At 42.3% G+C, this 23,920-nt stretch overlaps 1 protein-coding gene across 4 annotated transcripts in view; it reads left to right on the top strand.

Moving 5' to 3' along the window:
* The window catches only part of OLA1 (Obg like ATPase 1), a 292,645-nt gene that overhangs the window by 169,344 nt on the left and 99,381 nt on the right, over positions 1 to 23,920 (top strand). For all 4 annotated transcript variants that reach the window (XM_056534098.1, XM_056534095.1, XM_056534096.1 and 1 more), the window contains 2 exons: positions 9,909 to 10,084; positions 22,169 to 22,249. In XM_056534098.1, the coding sequence (XP_056390073.1) occupies positions 9,909 to 10,084; positions 22,169 to 22,249 (257 nt within the window). The remainder of the gene's footprint in view (positions 1 to 9,908; positions 10,085 to 22,168; positions 22,250 to 23,920) is intronic.

The following is a 23,920-nucleotide window of genomic DNA, read 5'->3' as shown; positions in this document are numbered from 1 at the left end:
GCAGAAATAAAATCCAGAATTATCATGCAATAGAAAAAATGCATCCAACATATACCCTAAAAGAGTATAGGAATTATCCACAATAATATTGGGGGGTCAGATGGAAAACTATTTTCAACCCACCAGTTAAACAGAATGTTTGTAGACCATATACAATCAACAGTATATTAACATAAATGCCAAAAGTGAGAAATAAATCTATGCTTAAAGGGGTACTCCGCCCCTAGACATCTTCTCCCCTATCTAAAGGATAAGGGATAAGATGTCTGATCACTGGGAACCCCTGCAATCTCTCCTGCAGCACCCTGTGTCATGTGCTGCACGGAGCAAACTTCACTCCGTGCCTGAAGACGGGCAATACAGGGGTCGGAGTATGGTGATGTCACAGCCCGCCCCCTCAATGCAAGTCTATGGGAGGGGGCATGGCAACAGCCACGCCCACTCCCATAGACGTATTGAGGGGGCAGGGTGTGATGTCACAAGGGGGGCAGGGCTGTGACATCACCATACTCCGGCCCCTGTATCGCCTGTCATCAGGCACGGCGTGAAGTTCGCTCTGTGCAGCAGAAGACACAGGGTGCTGCAGGAGAGATCGTGGGGGTTCCCAGCAGCGGGACCCCTGTGATCAGACATTTTATCCCCCTACCGTTAGGGGATAAGATTTCTAGGGGCGGAGTACCCCTTTAGTGTCCTGACACGTTTTGGCAGAATGACTCCTCAGGGGACCCGGATTTAACACAGCAAGGAAAATCCAGATTGTCAAGATATTGCTTGTTTCCAATATACTCAGATGCAAGCAATTGCTGAGATGAAGGTGCCAGTGTACATGGTGAAAATCTGAGGCTAGATGTAGGTGTAGTGCTTCTTGCAATATAATCTCATACTAGCCCTTCAAGTTTAATTTGTAAGTGACCAACAGAGCAGAAACAGGTTGCCTCCATTAACTTCTTAAGGACCATGGACGTGTATGCACGTCCAATGGCCCTTAACCGGGTATGACGCGGGCTCCTGACTCGAGCCCGCGTCATACCGGCTGGCCCCCAGCTGATTCCTGCAGCTGGGGGCCGGCTTTAATAGCCGACATGCGGCGATTGCCGCGGGCGGCTATTAACCCTTTAGATATAAAGGTGCCTGCATTCAGTCCCTGGTGGTCCAGTGGGGTGGATCGCCCCCCCCGCAGCACGATCGCGCGCGCGGGGGGGGGGGGGGGGGGGGACGATCCACTGCTGAGGTAGCCTGAGGGCTTACCTCTCCTTCCACGGCGGCTCCAGCTCTCTGAATGATGCGGCCTGGCAGGGCCAGGCTTTATCATTCGAGTGCAGAGCACACTGATCTGTATGAGTAATCTAATGATTCCTCCTAAAAGTCCCCTAAGGGGACTAAAAGTGTAAAAAAACAAAAAGAGTTTAACACACACCCCTTCCATATTGAAATTTTAAAGCACCCTCCTTTTCCCAAATTCCATGTAAATAATATATAAACATAATAAAAATAAACATGTGATATCACCGCGTGCGTAAATGTCCGAACTATAAAAATGTATCATTAATTAAACCGCACGGTCAATGGCGTACGCTCGAAAAAATTCCAAAGTCCAAAATAGCGTATTTTTGGTCACTTTTTATATCATGAAAAAATAACTAAAAAGCTATCAAAAAGTCCAATCAATACAAAAATGGTACCGATAAAAACTTCAGATCACGGCGCAAAAGATTAGCCCTCGTACCGCCCCATACGCAGAAAAATAAAGTTATAGGGGTCAGAAGATGACAATTTTAAACGTATACATTTTCTTGCATGTAGTTACGATGTTTTCCAGAAGTCCGACAAAATCAAACCTATATAAGTAGGGTATCATTTTAACCGTATGGACCTACAGAATAAAGATAAGGTGTCATTTTTACCGAAAAATGCACTGCGTAGAAACTGAAGCCCCCAAAATTACAAAATGAAATTTTTTTCTTCAATTTCGTCACACAATGATTTTCTTCCCGTTTTGCCGTAGATTTTTGGGTAAAATGACTAATGTCACTGCAAAGTAGAATTGGTGACGCAAAAAATAAGCCATAATATGGATTTTTAGGTGCAAAATTGAAGTGGTTATGATTTTTAAAAGGTGAGGAGGAAAAAATGAAAGTGCAAAAAACGGAAAAAACGGTGGTCCGTAAGGTGTTAAGGAAATAATGGTATTCATTCACAAATTTACTTTATTTCTTTGTTTATTTATTTGCGCATGCAACTGCTCATTATCACATTTCCTGGAAAACCAATATTGCAGTTGCAGCAATTCTATATTCCATTTGGGATTAACTCTTTCTGTTACACTAAAGTCCTATTTCTTTGTGCTGGTCTCCTTCCTTCGGGCACCACAGATTTGATATCTTGTCGAGTGGCCGTTCCAGCTTTAGACAAAGGCCGTGTCACATTTGTATCCGCTGGTTTTCCAGGCAATATTATAAAACTTTCAGTCCAATCAGCACCTCCATTTAAATGCCACAAATTACAGCAGCAAAACAATAATTCCGCTGATTAGCCCTTTTCCATTTCTTGTAAGTGAACTGTTTATGCTGTCGAGTACCTCTGAAAAAAAGCAAAAGCCAAAACAGCCTTGATTAGTCAAGGAGTAATTGGATGACTTGATTTCAAGCAAGAGAATGAATTGGTTGATGATAGCCTGCAACTAAGTGTAGTGGTTCTGTTCAGATGAATACATAACATACAGTCATAAGATCTTGACATGGTTAGAACATGGAAGCTTCTCAGAAAGACAAGACTGTATTTAAAATCTAACTTTTAAGTGAGGAGTAGAGGCAAAAGAGATTCTATAGAAGGTTTCTCACCAGACCTATCCTAGTGTAAAGAATAAAATTAGTGAGAATTAGGGATCAACCGATTATCGGTTTGGCCGATATTCATGATTTTGGACATTATCGGTATCGGCAATTACCTTGCCGATAATGCACCCCCGCACCACCGCACTCCCCCACCGCCTCGGCCAGAGGCCGCCGCTGCCCCATTGCTTCCCCCATCCCCGGTTTTATAATTACCTGTTCCCCAGGGTCTGCTCTACTTCTGGCTCCTGCGGCGTCCTGTGTTACGCTGTGCGCTGCGCAATGACGAGTGACGTCCTCAACGCAACGTCACCGTCAGTGCGCACAGTGACAGCTCAGGACGCCGCCGGAGCCAGAAGTAGCATGGGCCCCGGGAACAGGTAATTATAAAACCGTGAATGGGGGAGGCAATGGGGCAGCGGCGATGGTTGGACTAAGGACCGGCAGGGGGAGAGAAGCGGGTGGCGCCGGTCTCTGGGCAGAGGATAGGTAGGGGGGGTTGGACTCAGGAGGACCCCAGGGCAGGCAGGGGGAAAGAAGTGGGTGGCGGCGGCGGTCTTTAGCACCGCAAAAGCCGCTGCAGTTCATTGATTTAAAGCGCCCACTTTAAATCAGTGATCTGCAGCGGCGTCACCTTAATACCGGAATACCTGTATAAGTTATCGGCTATCGGCCTTAACCTCCACAGATTATCGGTATCGGCCCTAAAAAATCGATATCGGTTGATCCCTAGTGAGAATAAGACAGCCACATCCTGACTGTTTTCATAGCCAAGTTTCAGCTCATTAAAAAACACTGTACCACTACATTTTTCCAAAGTTTACACTTTTTTTTTATTAAAAGCAAAAAAAAATAAAAGTCAGGAATAGGAAATCCATACATCAAGTTTTTGTATAATTCATATATATAAATATAAATATATATATATATATATATATATATATATATGCAGCAAACAAAATTTTGCATAGTGGCCTCTGTACCCATAAAAGCATACATCAGAAGGGAGGATGACCCTTGAGACATATTTGTCCTCTGGAAACAGGAAACATAATGGTAAAAAAGCTGATCTTTTACAATATACGGTTATTAGATATTACTTTGCTGTAATTGCCTTGAAGGATCAACATCAGTCTTAAGAGTAGCAAGTTAGTTGCCAAAAATTATTTAACTGTAAGTCATTTCCATTCATGTAAATTAGTCTGTTTCTGCACCATGTGCATGGATTTCTACTAAACCAATTAGGATGAAAAGGGCAGTGGCAGAAATTTCGGTTAAAGATTTAGTCCATGTGAGTATACTTCAAAGACCCATTTACATGCAGAATTGGCTGCTTCGATGTAGTTAGAATTCAATGGCTGGTCATGAGAATTTTCCAAGGGAATGAATAAAGTTATTAATATGAATATTATCTGTACATTGTGCCAATTTTATTTTTATATGCGAGAGGAGCTTTACAACACCCAGTAAGCAAGTGCTGAAACACCCCTCCCTAGTTAGCAGAATGAGCAGAAAGATGCGCGCGCTTAAGTACTTCACTCCCCAGATTGCAGCAACATCAGTCTATCTTCTCTGGGTGGCTCCATTACAATTATATGTGGCTATTCAGAGAAGCTGGACGGAGATTGCTGCAAGCCGAGGATTAAAGCACTTAAAGAGCAAGTCCAAAATTTCAGGCCATATGATCTCCAGCTTCAGCATTGGGAGATGCTGGCCACGTTGGGCACTCCAGTTGCTGAGCGAAGTTCTAATGTATGGGACTCGTGCACAGAGCTTCGCTTAGTGCAGGGACAGTTGATACAGCAACTGTATCACCCAATTTTGCTTTAAGCATACTGTTCTACCCTCCTGTTCTCCTGATATGCGAGGGTCTCCGCACTGAGAACCAACCGATCAAAACTTGTCTCTGTGACCTGTCAGGGGTTTTTAATGACAGAGACTCTTTAAGGGAACCATACATGTAAGATAACTGTTGGCAGAATTTTCTTTATTCCAATCCCCCCCTATACAAATGTACAGTCGTATGTGTTCTCAATGGGGAAAGAAGAGTAAGTGCAAGACAGCTATAGTAGTGGCTATTTTCTTAAGAACAAAAGGATTGGATAGTTTTTTGAGGGAGAGTCGGGAGTTCCCTATAAACATTAGATGATCAACTAGTCCCAAAGAGATCATCAGGTTCAGCCCACATGTCTAATGTGTATGACCAGCTTTACTATTCATTCCTTACTTTGGCTTTAAAAAAAGCTATGAACTGGCACACAGCGTGCCTATCATAGTGCAGTCGGTTGTGTTTCAGCGGGTGGGGTTTGAAAGGCAAAGCCTTTTTTATTGAAATCTAGAGATTTCAGCCTGATAGTATAAGCTGTGATCAGCATTGATTTGTAGACTCCTTTTGCAGACCTGTGTCTTCCTGGAAGTAATACATACTATCTGTTTTTAATGAAATCATTATCTTTCCTTTTTCTGCCTATTTGCATAAAGTCTAGTTAGCGTGTTGCCCCATCATGTCATGAAAAGTGCATGAAGTCAGCAGACATACTTCAGTAATATCTGCCTGCTGTACCCTCGCCTTTCCAGTTGGCAATTTAAAATTATGGCTTCTGCTGCACTTTAAATGCGTGTTAATAGCGTGTGCTCCTAACAAGGGCCAGCACCATTTTGTTCACATTGTGAGTGCTTGTCACTCATGGATGACAAATGTACCTTCCCCAGCTTCTCTGATGGCCCCCTCAAAACCATACCCTCGAATCAGGCCGATGAAATTAGCCGCTGTGTAAATTGTGTGTCTGAGTGGTTCATTATCTAATCACGGTCAAAACCACAGTGATAAAGTAGATTGAAGCTGGGGGAGAGGTCTGCCAGATGATTTCAGGCCAATCCCAGTTTCCCATGGAAACTCAGACCCTGCCGAAATGATCATATCATTTCTTGTAACTTTGGTGCATAGTAAAGAGGCAGTGGAGGAAAGTGTCATTTGGAGCAGGATTTATTTGGTACTTGTCAATCTACTGATTAATGACAGGAAACTATACATCTGGGAATCAGCCGGTTGTTTTGCCATTTTTTCGCTCTCTCCTTCCTCTGATCAGCATCATGTTGTTGACGCCTGACACCTTTCCTGCAGCTGGTCGTCCCATAGTTATTCATGATTTCCAGCTGTAGATACAAAGTTAAAGCACTGCAAGTGTACTGGATCTTCCGGTCTTCGATAGTAGCTCGCTAAATCGGTTGTGAAATAAATTTATCATCCAGTATTATAATGTAGGCTACAAAAATTATGCAGGAACGTTATGCCATTTGTGTTTGCTTTGGAATCTCACATAAACTAAGCATGACCAGTTAGGTTAGGGTCACAGCACGTTTTTGTCTCCACTTTACCTTGGAGACCATTTCATTTTGCTGTATGCAAAAGTGTGGTCAACCACGATATTGTGTACGCCCAATATTTTTTAAATGGAAGTCAGTGGAAAACAGATTGATATATTTTATCCATTTTTATCACCTGTTAATGTATACTTTTTTTTTTCTATAAAATGTATACGTTAATCGGACAGTAATAATTTGGTGAACATACCCCTTAAAAGATTAGCAGCTGTTGATAGGCCCCTTTTACATCTTTTTTTTATTTGTCTGTAACCGGTATATGCTGGGGTACCGGCAAAAAGGTTATAAACCAGAATAGACAATGTGGAGTCGGCTACTACTTGTGAATATGGATCACAGATAATATGATGCAATTATAGAGGCTAGTAGTAAAGTGCTTACTGGAGGTGCTCTGCTAATAATAGTATAGATATCAAGTCCTTGGATGAAGCTCAGGGTCCGGAATATGCAACATTCAAACAAAGGCGTAGAAAAGCTGCAACTCACCAGAATTATTGGATTCAAATCTTCAATGCTTTATTTCTTGCATGTTAAACTGTGTGACATGGCAGCGTGGAGGGGAGAGGAAGAACAGATGAATGAGGATGGCTGTAGCTACTACGCGCGCATCATGCGCTTTGTTAGGCTTCACTTCACTTTTCTACGCCTTTGTTTGAATGTACCGGCAAAAAGGTTATACTGACATACTGTAGGGAAGCCAAGGCAGGGCTATTGACTTTAAAGAGTTCACCTACACTAAACCCAGTATACTGACGTATAATGCAGATGAAGAACTGTAAAATGAGGGTTAGCTGCAGAGTTATGCTTGTAGATAATTTAATTCCTAATGCGTCCCAACGGGCATTGGAGGCGGGGAGCAGGCTGGCCGAGCTCCCCTGTCTCCTCCATATTTCCAGTTGGTCCGCCCCCTTCATTATTATGCTAATGAAGGCATTAGGAATAAAACTACACCTAACCTTACCAACGTATTTCAGTGAGTATCCCCCTCATTTTACAGCTCTTCACCTGCACTTTAAGCCATTATACTGGGTTTAGTGTAGGTGACTTAGCTGTCAGATTCTCTTTAAAAGACCAAGACTTAGTATACTCAGTCCATCTTTGTTCCATCATGGCTTTCTAGGTGTTACTGCTAATCTTAGAGATTGGGGGGTGGGCTCTGAGCTGATATGGTCTCCTTCCACCTCTGGCAGCTGACAATACATTTTCCCTGCAGTTAGGTATAGTAGAGTATTGCAAGTATATCCTTTGTCACATACATAGTATACATTCTTTTAGAAACCACGGCAGGAAGAAAGTTACTGCTTTGCAGTAAACAGAGGATCACTCTGCGTAGAACTGGCTGTGGGGCGAGTGAGTGAGTATGCGAGTTCTCCAGCACATATCTCAGTAGATAAACATGTACATTGCTGAGTACTAGGTGTTGCCATGCTACATTATAAGTAAATGCCTAATATATTCAAGTTTTCCACTTATTCCAAATGAAAAAAATTCTGCAGTTAGTCATTTGACCCATAGTCAGCCAAGGATTTGCAGCCATAATACCGGAGCAAAAATGTGTCATATACTTGTGTGAAAGTGACCTTATGTCAAAAAAAAGTTTTTCATTCACCAATCCCCCCCCCAAAAACATCATATATGGCCCACTGTGTCTAATATATTATGTCCATGGCCAGTTTTTGTTTGCTTTAGGTATTTTCAATGAAGCTTTCTATGCCCAAAGGCAGGGGCATTAATGACAACAGGTCCGACTTTATAAACATTAATGATATGTTACTGGGTGAACATTATGAGCAGTCGCAGCAAAGTGGCAGTCACCTATTGGTAATTAAGTTTACAGTTAGCAAGTAATCAAGAACTGAGCAAAATGTAATAATTACAATGACAATAAAGAGCTTTTATACAGCGCATAAAATTTTTATGTAGAGCAATGCACCGAATTCTGGCTGCCCAGGTTCCTTGCCCAACTGAGTTTACAATCTAATCTTTATGCCGTGTCCAGGGGACAGAGCGGCTTCCTCAAGGTCACCGGAATGCAGTATTGGCATTTGATTGACTTTTTATAGCATTTTTACTTGCTGAACAGTAACCTGTTGCTAGACATTTTACCTGTTTTGGTGCCAGATTACATTGTGAACCCAGTTTTGTAATATAAACTTTTTAGAAGCACCCCTTTTTGTTTTTACCGATGTCTTGTGGGGATTTGAGTTAGACTGACCATAAAGGATAGATTGAGTCAGAGTTATTTGATAGCACATTTCTTCCCATTCAGAATACGTGGCGGCGCCACATATGAATGTATGTGAGATACTGGAGAGAGAGTTGTCAGCTTAAAGGGGGACTCCGCTGCTTAGCATTTGGATCAAACTGTTCTGAACGCTGGCGCCGGCGCTGGGAGCTTGTGACGTCATAGCCCCGCCCCGCCCCCTCACGGTCACGCCCCCTCAATGTAAGTCTATAGGAGGGGGCGTGATGGCTGTCACGCCCCCTTCCTATACTCCCATAGACTTGCATTGAGGGGGTGGGGCTATGACGTCACAAGCTCCCGACTCCAGTGTTCGTAACAGTTTGTTCAAAACGCTGAGCAGTGGAGTACCCCTTTAATGACTAACTGTTCAGTATGGGCAGCATGAGATCATACCTAGACATATTTTTTTAGGAAGTGTTTACCTGTTTGTGGATGCACCTAAGTTATATAATGGGTACAAACCCTATGTGACGGATACGGTGGTGTGCATATTAAAGGGTTTGACTTTTAACCATATTTTGAAAGAACTTTCGATGATGTTATTCTAATTTAGCATTTTACTATCTATATTTTAGAATAATCCTGAAATGTTGCAGTTTCCTTTCCGGCCACCAGGCCTAAAACATAATTGAAACTTCCTGTTCTGTACAGATCATTTTCCAGTAATGCCTTTCATCTCAGAGCAGACAAGGAGTACAGTGAAAGGTGACACCAGTTTATAGATGACACTGGCTCCACCACCATTCACAGCAGAGATCAGCCTCCTTTTCCCTGTAGAATGACCTCAGAAAAGGTCACAGAGAATGTTCAGTGCCGTCTGCAATTCATCTTAATAGGACTGGTCCTGTCCATTGTTGTCTATAGTCATGGTAGTAAATGGTAGAGAAACGTGTGGCGGATTTCATTTAGCAGGAAACCCACTGTGAATTATGAGTGCGTACTCCGCCCCTAGACATCTTATCCCCTATCCAAAGGAGCGACCGGACCCACACGATCAGACATCTTATCCTCTATACTTTGAATAGGGGATAAGATGTCTAGGGGCAGAGTTACCCTTTAAGCTCCTCCTGACAACTTACAAACTGGTGCTCTTGAAAAGCTAGGTTTGTGCTCCTTGCACAGAGCAGGTGGTGGTGCTCAATTTTGTTTTTAAATATTGTAAGACTTATCATGAAAATCCGTAAGTCATTTTTAATGGGGAAAAGATATGACTGAGGAGGAGCATATTGATGATAAAGTATCTATAAATAATGCTAAATAAATGTATTACCGTAAATGTTTATAAAGTACACTAATTCAAAAATAATTAGCTTGGCTGTGGAAGCTTTCTGACCATAACTCGAAATGTCTTTCCCTATGCATTGTTTAGCATTCAGCTGCTCAAATCATGAAAAATTCCTGTTTTTTTAATGTTTATTTTGTGTGTGTTTTTTTTTTTTTTTAAATAGGCGCCTTCGATGATGATGACATCATTCATGTTGAAGGAAGTGTCAACCCAGTACGTGACATTGAGATCATTCATGAGGAGCTCCGTCTGAAGGATGAAGAAGCCGTCTTAGCTGCCATAGATAAGCTTGAAAAAGTAGCTGTGCGAGGAGGAGACAAAAAATTAAAACCAGAATATGTAAGTAATACAGATGGCACTTACCGTATATATGTTTGACCTTTTAGATGACTACTAAATATATATGTGTGTGTGTGTGTGTGTGTGTGTATGTGTGTATGTATATATACACACTGCTCAAAAAAATAAAGGGAACACTTAAACAACGCAATGTAACTCCAGGTCAATCACACTTCTGTGAAATCACACTGTCCACTCAGGAAGAACACTGATTGACAATCAATTTCACATGCTGTTGTGCAAATGGAACAGACAACAGGTGGAAATTATAGGCAATTAGCAAGACACCCCCAATAAAGGAGTGGTTCTGCAGGTGGTGACCACAGACCACTTCTCAGTTCCTATGCTTCCTGGCTGATGTTTTGGTCACTTTTGAATCCTGGCAGTGCTTTCACTCTAATGGTAGCATGAGATGGAGTCTACAACCCACACAAGTGGCTCAGGTAGTGCAGCTCATCCAGGATGGCACATCAATACGAGCTGTGGCAAGAAGGTTTGCTGTGTCTGTCAGCGTGGTGTTCAAAGCATGGAGGCGCTACCAGGATACAGGCCAGTACATCAGGAGACGTGTAGGAGGGCAACAACTCAGCAGCAGGACCGCTACCTCCACTTTTGTGCAAGGAGGAGCAGGAGAAGCACTGCCAGAGCCCTGCAAAATGACCTCCAGCAGGCCACAAATGTGCATTTGTCCACTCAAACGGTCAGAAACAAACTCCATGAGGGTGGTATGAGGGCCTGACGTCCACAGGTGGGGGTTGTGCTTACAGCCCAACACCGTGCAGGACATTTGGCATTTGCCAGAGAACACAAAGATTGGCAAATTTGCCACTGACGCCCTGTGCTCTTCACAGATGAAAGCAGGTTCACACTGAGCACATATGACAGACGTGACACAGTCTGGAGACGCTATGGAGAACTTTCTGCTGCCTGCAACATCCTCCAGCATGACCGGTTTGGCCGTGGGTCAGTAATGGTGTGGGGTGGCATTTCTTTGGGGGCCGCACAGCCCTCCATGTGCTTGCCAGAGGTAGCCTGACTGCCATTAGGTACCGAGATGAGATCCTCAGACCCCTTGTGAGACCATATGCTGGTGCAGTCTTGGGTTCCTCCTAATGCAAGACAAAGCTAGACCTCATGTGGCTGGAGTGTGTCAGCAGTTCCTGCAAGAGAAAGGCATTGATGCTATGGACTGGACTGGCCTGCCCGTTCCCCAGACATGAATCCGATTGAGCACATCTGCGACATCATGTCTCACTCCATCAACCACAGACTGTCCAGGAGTTGGCGGATGCTTTAGTCCAGTTCTGGGAGGACATCCCTCAGGAGACCATCCACCACCTCATCAGGAGCATGCCCAGGTTTTGTAGGGAGGTCATACGGGCATGTGGAGGCCACATACACTACTGAGCCTCATTTTGACTTGTTTTAAGGACATTACATCAAAGTTGGATCAGCCTGTAGTGTGAATTTCTACTTTGATTTTGAGTGTGACTCCATATCCAGACCTCCATGGGTTGATAAATTCGATTTCCATTAATAATTCTTAAGTGATTTTGTTGTCAGGACCTTCAACTATGTAAAGACGAAAGTATTTCATATGGTTAGTTCATTAATTCAGATCTAGGATGTGTTATCTTTAAAGTGCTCCCTTAATTTTTTTGAGCAGTGTGTGTGTGTGTGTGTATATATATATATATATATATATATATATATATATATATATATATATATATATATATATATATATCTGTATATATAAAACTTAATGTGTGTGTGCATGTTCCAGCATCACGTCCAAACAGCTAAAGATATTTAACATGAAACTTGGCACACGTTACTAATATGTCAACAACAAACATAGGATAGGTAATTTAACCCTTACTCCCCCCCCCCCCCCCCCCATTTGCCAGGATCGGTATTTTGGTTTAAAGTCCCATGTAAATCTACGGGAAATGTATGTTCCGGCATAACTTCTGTACGGCAGGAGATATTTCAATAATACCTGGTACACATATTACTTATATGTCAAATAAAAATATGATAGTTAAATTAACCCTTACCTACACCCTTATATAGATGGGTTTTTGTTTCAAGTTCCATGCAAGTATATGGGACTTCCAGTACCTTACTCCACAAGCTCCGCTCTGCATCTCCTGTTGAATATGTCAGTCTTGCTTGCAAGCCACACCCCATCTCACAAATACACGCCCACCGATTAAGCCCCACCCCTTTTATTATCTACCCTTTTTTGTGCATCGGTCTGGCTTGCAAATCACGCCCAGTCCCACAAAGCCACGTCCCCTTCTATTTTCAGCTTACAATATCTTCATCACAAATCAGTCCCACCTGAGGACAGGATATGAGAACGGGATATGGGAACGGGATATGACAACAATATATGAGGATGGGATATGAAGTCAAAAGCTTCCTCCTTTGTTGATTTTTCTCCCCAACAAAGAATTAGGAAGGAAAAACCGGGCAACGCCGGGTACTCAGCTAGTATGTAATTTTCATTTTTTGTCTCCTAGGACATTCCAAAAAGTAAATATTCATATTAAATGTATTTTCATGAAGTTAACATTTTTATTTGAAAGTTGTGTGTGTGTGTATATATATACATATATATATATAAAGCACGGCAGATACATGCAGCTTTTTACACATTTTTATTCCAATGGCAAGCTGAAGTTCATTATTCTTTGTGTTTTAACATGATCGCTGGTCAAAGGCCACTTGTACTTAAAGTCATTAGAGAGAAGATGCTTCCTCTGCTTCCAACCTTAGGTCATCGCGATGAGCTAATGAAAGAGCTTCCAGCAGTCCCCCCTCAATGTAATGTTCAGATCACTTTTTAAGGTTATCTTGTTGATGCCTCTGATTATTCAATGTCAACTAGGTGAATATTTATAGCAAGTGACATTTAATAGGCTGTGAATATTTTTTATATACCAAAAATTGCCTCCTTTCTTGTTGTGAAAGGCAACATTTTGGTAAATTTTTCAGTCCTTGGATTTCTGTTTTTGATATTTGACAAATAAATAAACCAGGGCAGCTTCGTATAAGGGCCTCTTATCCAAATGTATCCTCAGTCTGTTGGTTGGTATTGAATCTCTCTTTAAAAATTTACCTATTGTTTTCCAGCAACTTCTGACATGTCATAGTGACATGTCAGACCTTTTCAGTTGGTTGGTGGTCGGATGCTGAGACCACCATTGTTCACTGAAAGAAAGGGGCAGAAGCTCTTTGCTTAGTGATGTGCCCACTTATTTACTCTTAAAGGGGTATACCGGCTTTATACAACTTATCCCCTATCCACCGCTGGGGACCCCCGCAATCTCGGGGAAGCCCCAGGGATTTTGTGCAGGGCGCTGCCTCCGAGGGTGGGACGTGTGTCACGGCCACGCCCCTCGTGCCATCACACCACGCCCCTCCATTCATGTCTGTGGGAGGGGGCGTGACGGCTGTCACACCCCCTCCCATAGATGAATGGGGGCGTGGCGGTGACCACATACTCTGCTTTCTGAGTAGAGATAAAGATAACTTAATACTTCTGTCCCTTTGTTTTAGCGATTAGTTGGGTCTTCAAAACCTGAACCCCAATGATCATAACTTTCGGCTATGTCACTTTGATATGTCAAAAAAAAAAAAAAAATTACATTGATACTCTTTTAGGCATTGAGCTCCAACCAATGACACATTACATGTCACTGGAAAACTCCATATACAACTAGGGAGCCACATTCATTTCTGCCCACCTTCTCCATTCATTCTTCTCCTGGATGCAATGACCTGCTAACCTCATGTCAATAGATCTGTTCACCTAGATTGATTTTAGAACATGCAGAAGATTACTTAAAAACAGCATAGATTCTTCCTACATAGACAAATGTCTTCAAATGTGTCCCTATGATTATGTAGCCACATGAGGTAATCACAGGATATGCTATATGTTGGCCATTTTGTAATCTTGACAAATGTATTTAGTGGATGCTGGAGTGTGTTGCTCCTCATCTAAAGACATCTATGATTCTTTAATGCATCAGTCATTATAGGTAACACTTCGGGATAAGCTCTTGTGAACATAAGTAGAAGAACACTTACATAACTTACATACATTTTTTTCACCAGTTCTTCTACTCTGCTGGCTTTATCTCTAGTTTTAAGTTGTCCCTGAACTAGTGGGTGGAGCCTAGCCTCTATGATGTCTCCCATCTACTGCACACACACAGAGGTGATTCTTCTTTCCTATGTCTCTCTCTATATACACAATCTATGAAACAGCAAAAGCATGGCAGTCCAAATCTGTCATTAGTGTCTCTATATGGTTCTTTCTTTCTTTATATGGCCAGCATGTAACCTGAACCTTCCGTGATCTGCTAGTCTGTTTTACCTTTCAGCATAGATTTTAATCTGTTTTACAGAGTCAATAATTAGTTTAAGAGGAGAGGAGAGCCTGACAAGAGGAGTAAGAAGCAAGATATATTACAAAGTTTTGTTGAAATGACAGTGACCATTTAACATTTTTTTCTTGGTGCTTGTTCTTTGTCGCTTTGCATATTGTCTCTGTTAGTATCTATGCCGTAGAAATCGATATTCCCATTCTACGCTTCTTTCTCTAAGTTCTCTGCTAATGTGTCTATATCCTTGTTTGAAAACATAGTAGAAGCTCTGACAATACACAGCCGCAGGTGCCCTACAGGGGACACAGTGACAGCTTCTTTGTCTGACTAGTACTCTTCTGCATACACGCGGTGTTGAAAATCGCAGCTTGTCATAGAGAAAATTTTCTTTTTTTTTTCTCTTAGGAATGGGCTGAGCATCTTAAGAAAGTGTATATAATATGTTAAATATATAATATGTTTAGTGTATTAATGTAACCTGAGCATAGACCAGCCACATACCAAAAGGAAAAACAGTCCTCTAGTGTACAATGTAGAATTTCTATTCTTGGCTGTGAGTATGCTTTTTTGATGTTACAGCCTCCGTGTCTAAAGCTTCATTTAAAAACTTAATATTGAAACTTCATATAGAAGATTGACCAGGTGGTCCATGTTGTCTGCTCTTATAGTCTGATGCTCTCTCCCCCCCCCCCCCCCCAGCTCCCTGTTGTCTCTTTCCAGTTCCCCTTTCTCCTGTCTTCTTGCTGCTTCTGAGATGAGAGCTGTGTGCAGGAACTGCCAGCTCAGCCAATCACTGACCACAGTAGTATCATGTCTCAACCAATGATTGGCTGAGCAGACAGGTCCTGTGTTGGGCTCTTATGTTAGGAGCAGGAAGAAGACAGGAAATCAGAGGAGCAAGAGGAGATATACGGGACCAGTGGGGGACCTGAGGTAGGCAAATACAGTTGTTGTTTTTTTTTGTCTTTTTCTTCTATTTTTTCCCTGGCTCCAGCGACGTGATTTCTCCCTTCAAAAAACAAACAAACAAAAAACACTGGAATAACCCTTTAAGATCCCCTTACAGATCAGGTACCAAACAAGTCAGCCGGACCACCCAATTATGTAATGTGTATGGAGGCCTCCTAACTGTCACTGGACAGATGATTTTGTGAACGAGAAGAGGAGGGCATATTGCGTGTCAGACAGGGAGAGATCTATCAATGAAGGCTGGTTGACTGGGAGAAGCTGCCAGGGACCACCCCAGTTATTTGTGGTTCAGGCAGTATAAAAGGTTCCCTTATCCCAGTGCATAATGAAAGGATCTGCAACTTTTTTAATACACTTTGTAGAGATGAGCGAACTTATAGTAATTCGATTCGATTCACGAACTTCTCGGCTCGGTGGTTGCTGACTTTAGCCTGCATGAATTAGTTCAGCTTTCAGGTGCTCCGGTGGGATGGAAAAGGGGGATACAATCCTAGGAGAGAGTCTCCAGCCCACCGGAGCACCTTAAAGCTGAACTCAATTATGCAGGATAAAGTCAACAACTGCCGAGCCGAGAAGTTTGTGACGAATCAAATTACTGTAACTTCGCTCATCTCTAACACCTTGTATGTTTGTTTCAAATGGACAGTGCAAGTAAAGATTATTGTTAATAATAATAACAAAGAATATTTCCTTTATATAGTGTCAACGTAACGTAACGTAACATAACGTCCACAGTGTTGTACAGAGCTTGTCATCACTCACATCAGTCCCTGTCCACATTGGGACATACAGTCCAGATTTAACTATTAGTATTTTTTAGAGTGTGGGGAGAACAAATTCCTTGCAATTATTGTCCTTGGTGAGATTTGAACCTAGGACCCCAGTGCTGCAACGCAATGCTGATCTGGTGAGTGGTAGTTAATAGATTGCACAGCAGAGCCAGAAAGTGACCACATGCTATGCATTCTTCCATTTTAAACTATTTTGTGATAGCATAAGTCTTGCTGGATTTATGTCCTGGGTCATAGGCCTATAATATTGTACCCTTGTGCCCATATCTTTGTTGTGCATTTTATCATGTATGGTAAATGGATTTAGTTTCTTTATGAATGACTGGAGAAAGGGGTCTTTTACATATCTGTACCCCAGTATATGGTCAATGACCTGGGAATTGAGTTTTCAATTTGTTTTTAACCCATACTCTTATTGTTGCTGACAGCTACACTGCTACATAGACTGTTAATCTATGCATAATAGGCACCTTCCAACATTGGTCAAAAGGAATAAGAAAACGTATCATAGCTGAGAAAATTCTTTCCTTTCTTATCCTATTGTATATTTAATTTCTTCCCTCCAGTTACACCAGTTAATTTTTGTTTGGCTAATGCAGATATAGCAAAAAATTTTATTCACTTTTATCAACATTGCTTCCTATATCGAGTAATTCAATAATAGAGGCGGACAGCTTATCAGAAATCAGGTACCCTTCATCAGAATCCAGGCTACAGAAGGGGGTTTTATACCTTGTGTCTGCTGAGACTAGCTAGGTTTGAGCTGTTCCTATAAGGCTGGGTTCACACTAGCATATTACAGAGATATTTTACTGCCTCTCTTTAAAGTTATGCTCATTAGAAAGTATTCCCCCTCCCAGCACATAAGCATAATGAAGGTAAACATCTACCCCATTACCTCTAGTGGAAGGGGCTGTGGAAATTATAAGAAAAAATAATAAAATATTTGTCCAAGGGACTGAAACTGAACACAATCTACTTGTCCCCCATGACCATCCACTTGTCCTAGAACATAAAATAATTTCAACCAAAATAGTATGTAAATAAGGTCCTTAATAATAGAAACCAGTATGTCACCCCATTAGGTGGATAAGGTCCCTGATAAGTAAGTCTGCCCGATTAGGTAGGTAGTCCCCCCTTCAGGAAGGTATGTCTCTTTATCACGTAGGTACGTCCCCTCATCAGGTAGGCAGGTAGGGCTCCCCTAGTAAGTAAATAATGCCCCAGATAGATATGTCTCCCCAGTTGGTAGGAAGGGTGGGCTCCCCCAGTAGGCAGAAAGAGCCCCAGAAAGATATGTCCCCCATTAGGTAGAGCTCCCCCATATGTAGACAGGTCCGCAGATAGATTTGACCTCCATCAGGTAGGGCTCCCCAGTAGGTAATGAGACCCCCATATAGATATGACCTCCATTAGGTAGGGCTCCCCAATAGGTAGTCAGACCCCAAATTAGATATGACCCCTATCAGGTAGGACTCCCCAGTAGCTACACAGGCTCCTCATAGATATGACCCCCATCAGGTAGGACTCCCCACTAGGTACACAGACCCCCAGATAGATATGACCCCCATGAGGTAGGACTCCCCACTAGGTACACAGACCCCCAGATAGATATGAAACCCCATCAGGTAGGGCTCCCCAGTAGGTATATAGGCCCCCATATAGATATGAAACTCCATCAGGTAGGGCTCCTCAGTAGGTAGACAGGCCCCCAGATAGATACCGGTATGACCCCTGGCAGGTACAGCTCCCATTTAACCAATTATACTCCCTAATTATATTAGTTAGCCCCTGGTGGTAGGCATGTCCTCCCTTATGTAGTAAGTAGCCATGTTTGAGTAAGTAACTCACTGCTGCTTACATCTCCCTGTTCCCTGCAGGGACTTCCTGGCGAGGATGTGCGCCGTGAGTGACATCATCGAACGCGCCGCTCAGGACATCAGCGTCCTGGCATCACTGCCTCCAGCTGTTGCAAGACTACAACTCCTAGCACTGGCTTAAGCACGAAGGGTGACTGTTCTTTTTGCCGCTGAGCCGTCATAACTAAAATTCATGGCCTTGATAGACTTGTACTTGCAACATAAAACACACATGAGCTATGGGTAACCGTACGAGGTTACTGTGGCCCAACCGCAACATATTCAGGCACCTTTTTTCCTGTTTTTGTGCCAGTTTGAACTTGCTTGCAGCTTTGCTTTTCTATTAGAAAATACAAAGACTGTTTATTTCCATGCATGTTACTTTTTTATTAATTTTTTTTTCTCCTTTTTCTATTCCTCCCCCCCCCCTCTCCTTATGTGAAGTCTTGTTGCATGTCTGTACATAAGCTGCTCCTGGCCACTCATCGCAGTAACCAGCTGGGCCATTTCACCTGCTGAAGCTATTAAAGAGGACTCTCTCCATAGATTAATCCCCTGGGACATAAGGTTGTTTTTTTTTTTTTTTCCTTTCCTAGCACTGACAACCAGAGTAGGCATTCAGAGTTTGCAGGTGGCCAGTATGACGCACATAATTGCCTACAATTTTAGGCAATGAATAAAAATGGTCTACATTACTTGTCAAAGGTTGTATATGCAGTGCCAAGGGAGATCTATGGGAAGCCTTTTAGGGTTTAAAGAACATTTAATAGCAAGGCTGCACAGCGCTTTTTTAATCATAATGCATTTGTAATATAGCACTTTGATCTTCTCCTCGTAGGAAACTGTGTTACATTAGCCACTTTTAAACATTTTTGTGAGTGAAAATTTGCAATGGCGAGAGTAAAAAGTGATTATTCTTTTCCGCAGAACATTTTGGATTTCATTAAAAAAGTTTTAGCAATCCCCCTTACTTGTTAAAATCTGTGGGGAGCCCCTGTTCCTGGGGTGTAGCAAATTAGCTATGCTATTGGAACTTTTTTCTTCAAATTTTTTTTTGTTCCCCCACCTCTTTTCTTTTATGAAGTGACAGCAAAAGGCAAATTCTTCAGTAGATATACCGAGTACATATAGCCCCAAGAGATGTTTCTTACTTTTTTTTTTGTATAGATATATATTTTAGAATATTTTAGAGTAAAAAAATGAAAAAAAAATGTTTTCATTTGTTTGAATTTAAGCAGTTTGATTCTGATTTATTCTTAAAAAAAAAAAAAAAAAAAAAAAGCTCACCTCCTCTCTTGAAATATCCATTTTTTTTTTAAGGGGGGAAGCATGACCCCTTGGAGCAGACTCCTTGATTAACACCTGCTTGTACCGAGGACCTAACCACATGCGGCTTTGAGATATACAACGGCAAAACTGATCAGGGAAGGCTCGAAGGGATCACTTTGTGTCACTTGCTGTTTGCAGTTTCCATTTCACAGACGATTAATCTTTTTGTGAAGAAAGGCCACTGAAACAAAGCGCATTGGGCTTTTCCTGCAGTTACTACTCCTGAATGCACACTAGCCTGCGAGCTAGAAAGCCTTTAGGTTTCCTGCCGGGAGAGATGTTCCGAGCCTGAATGCAGCTGGTTAGGGGTCAGCAGAGCAAACCTCTTGCCATTGTGTAATGGAGGCATTGGCACGGCTCAGTTCTTACAGGCAGGGTGGCGGAAGGAGGGCAGGCAAACAATTTTTGGCAAAAATTTGAAAAAAGAGAAAGAGGTGGGCCAGCTTATAAAAAGGGATGCTTGGCACAGAAGCTATCATTTCAGAGTGCTCCCCATGCCAACAATCATCTCTGTATTTGTTGCTTTGGCTTTTGACTGAAGGTCTCTACGCATTGTCCACATTCCCTTTGCAGCCTGTGTTAATAAGTGTTTGTTTATTGCTTGCAGGGCGCTTTCAGGCACGCCACCTCTCCATTGCAGCAGTTTAGAATTTTGTGTTACATTGCTCACCTTATTGTGCGTTTAACCTATCCGCCTGTATCAAAAAGTCTTCGGATTTTTTATTTATATTTATTATAAGTTAATGATTACAATACGCTAAAATCTAATAGTCCACATTCTTTTGGTATTTTTTTTATTTTTATTTTATTGTATATATTTTTTACCCCTACCCATACAGATTGTAATCTCCCTCTGAAAAAGAAAAATCTACCCACCTGTTACTTAGACTTGAGTTATAATTTTTGGGGGGTACACACTCATCACCTTTGTCTTGGGACCGCATACAATTTGATCAATATATTTATTTATTGAAAAAAATCTATATTTCTATCAGTATTTTACCTTTGAAAAAGTGGGCAGTAGGGTTCTCTGTTCCATAGTGTTCAGCAGGCCCCGTATAGCCTCCAAACTTGTGCCGGCCTGGCACAAGTCCAAACTCCGAAAGTGTGGGTGGGGCGGGACATGAGCATGTCTCTGCTCATCTCTTGCTCCCTGTCAATCATGCAGGCAGGAGCGAGCAATATGCCCGCCGCGCAGCACGCACGGGGCTCTCTGAACACAAAGATACCCAACGCCCCCTGCCTGTTGTACCCGCCCCTGACATAAACTTTGCACGGCCATGAGCACTCCCACCACACCCCTGCCTGGTGTTCCTGCCCCTCACATAAGCTCTGCCCAGTCATTAGGCTGCAAAGACGGCATACAGGAAGAAAGGCGGAATCGAGCCCTGGCAGGTCACAGATGACGTTGCGCCTGCCGGGCCACACCCTCTTCCTCCCTCGCTCATGGTAGGAGCCTGAGCAGAACAAGTGAATGGGAAAAAAGGTATTTATATGCAGTTTTCGGAAAAAAAATAAAAAAAATACAGGGATAGTCAGTGAGTGTCAGGGACAGATGGGGGGGGGGGAGGATTAGGGACAGTTTAGTTGATGGCAGGTAATCTTTAGGAACAAGACAATGGGTATGTTAAAAAAAAAAAAAAACACAAAAAAAATTCTTTCCCCCCCAACATTTGTCATCTGGGAAAGGACACGACTGCCCAATACAAATGTGTTTGCTTTTCCTGAAGACTTGCTTTTAAGGTACAGTCACGCATCCTGTATTGTGCTGCGGCATGTTTTCCTACTCATTGAAGTCAATGGGTAGCAAAATCGGCTGCAAAAATACACAGCTGCAAATATGCAGCAAAATACGACACGTGTGACCCTACCCTTAATGTGTAGGGGCCTATACCCTGCTCCTGTCTTAATAACTAGACAGATTGGCTAGTCAGGCCTTTAGGATATGTGGAGAACAAGTTTCTTAGAAAAGAAAAATGAACTCAACTAAGGTTCTGTTTCTTTCTTACACACAATAATACCAAATGTATAGCCCCAGCGTACACAACTATATGCCATATGATTATGGAAATCGAGGAAGAAGCAGGTGTCCTTATGATCTACAGATGGGCGTATTTTAAAGCACCAAGCGTCAGTCTGTGGCATGTGGGAGGGGCTTCAGTGGTATTAAAGCCAGATCAAGAGCAAATTTTTCAGCCACATGAAACCTCAGGAAGTGGATAAGGTACAGTATGCAGAATTGGAGTGACAGAATCCTTAAATGGAGGGACCAGTGAACAACGAACTGGAGCAATGGAAAGAGGTGCACAGAGGCGCACCTATACTCGTGGTGCTGATACTTGATATTGAAAAAATTGAGATGTTTTGAATATTTTGATTGATAACCAGAGTTTCCTCTTCTCTCTTCACTCAAATGTCTTCAGCTTGATATATGTGATAGAATGTGTGAATTTTAGAACCACCATAGTTCTCATGTTTTGGCTTTTGTGGTCCTTCCAGTTAAATCTTATTGTAATCTCCTTTGAACTGTCATGAATCTGAAAAGTTACAAGTTTAGCTACATAGTTAATGTTTCTTTCTAAGGCTTGTGATACATTTCTGCCGGTATTTTATATATTTTGCCAAACTAAATTTATTGAGACAAATGATTGTGCCTGTGGTGTCACGCTGAGATTTTAGCTTGTCATTCATTTTAATGATTTAGTTTTTCTGTTTCTCTGTTAATTTTCTCTTTAGGACATAATGTGCAAAGTGAAATCCTGGGTTATAGATGAAAAGAATCATGTCCGCTATTACCATGACTGGAATGACAAGGAGGTACAGTATCTGTTTTTATCATTGCATTGATGTTTACTATTGTTGTGAGAAATGCTCATTTGTTTCTTGACCACACAGACGTTAACATTCATACTGTGTCAACACCATTTATTGACTCTCTTAAAGGAGCACTAAGGCTAAAAAGACGTGATAACAGTAAAGTGATGTCTGCAGTGATTTCTCTCACAGAAAGGCTTAGAACAGTTCTGCAGAGGACACAAGGGTTAACTTATCCCATACAAATGGAAAGGGTCTTCTCCAGACTATTGTGCCTATGTCCATGGGGTTTGCTGTAAAGCATATCTGTAAATGATGCTAAAAGCAACACAGGCAAGACATCTGCCCCTATAATAATGCACAAAAAGCTGAAATAAAAAAATAAATGTACAATCAAAAAATTTCAGTATCTGCCTCTAATCAGTATTGCTTACAAAGTAAAGGGGAGAGGCTCCTGCTGCAGCTAAGTATCTTACAGCCCAACCAGAACATTAATGAGGTACTCCGCTGTAAATATTTTATCCCCTACCCAAAGGATAGGGGGATATGTAAGATCGCAGGGATCCCGCCGCTGGGGACCCCAGCGATCTCCAGTTCGGCAGCGTCAGCATCCGGAACACGGAAGCTTGCAGCTTCCGTGTTCGAGACGTCACGCCACGCCCCCTCCATTCATGTCTATGGGAGGGGGCATGAGGGCTAGTCCATAGCCGTCACACCTTCTCCCATAGACATGAATGGAGGGGACGTGGCAGCCAGCATTGCCAATCGTAGGTCATGGAGCGGCGTTCGCTCCGTTCACAGGATGACTGGGGTGCCGCAGCAGAGATCCCCAGCGGTGGGACCCCCGCGAGCTAACATCTTATCCCCTATCCTTTGGATAGAGGATAACATGTTTATAGCGGAGTACCCCTTTAAGGAGGGGGATGATGGATAATCTCCTGGGACCACATAGAAGAGATTTCTTTATATATTTGTTAGTTTTAATTATTATAGGAGACAAAATAAGAGAAAATGGAGAAAACATTTACCCCTTCCCACATATTAACATACCTGGTCCTCCTTGGGGGGTGTATGAAATGCGCTAACATGCTGAGAGCGATTCATACCCAGTGAGAACTGGGTGCTGGCAACGATCCCGCTTAACCCGTGATTAACACTTTAAATGCCACAATCTATAGCGATTGAATGTGAGCATTTAAAAAGCTAAATTACCAATGCTGTACCTGTTGGGTGTCCAGTGTAAGTGCAGGGTGCTGATTAGTTACTAGCTGGACGCCTTCACTTGACCTTCGTGCCTGCCACACTAGAGCTGCTCATACATCCTGCTTCAGGCAGGCTGGTACAGCAGAGAGCCAGTTGCACTGATTAGTGTAATGCAATAGCATTACATTGATCAGGGTAAGGCTCGGTTCACACTCCGTTGGAGACGTATCCGCTATTTTATGCTGACTCAAAAACAGTTGCACTTGCGCATTCGAAATGGTGGATACATCATGAAAGGACTTACTAGGTGACTCCATTTGACCATAGAAGTAAATGAGATCTGCTGCTCCCGTTAACACTATAGTCAGCATTCCGTTTTTGGCGGGATGCCAACGGATATGATTATGAGGAACATAGTGTGAACCTATCTTAAGCAATCTATTGATCTATATATTGATTGCTCACAAAAGT

This window comes from Hyla sarda, chromosome 8, assembly GCF_029499605.1.
Source record: "Hyla sarda isolate aHylSar1 chromosome 8, aHylSar1.hap1, whole genome shotgun sequence".
NCBI classification, from domain to species: domain Eukaryota; kingdom Metazoa; phylum Chordata; class Amphibia; order Anura; family Hylidae; genus Hyla; species Hyla sarda.
The sequence above is the reverse complement of the archived record's forward strand: the minus strand, read 5'-3'. Positions and strand labels throughout refer to the sequence as shown.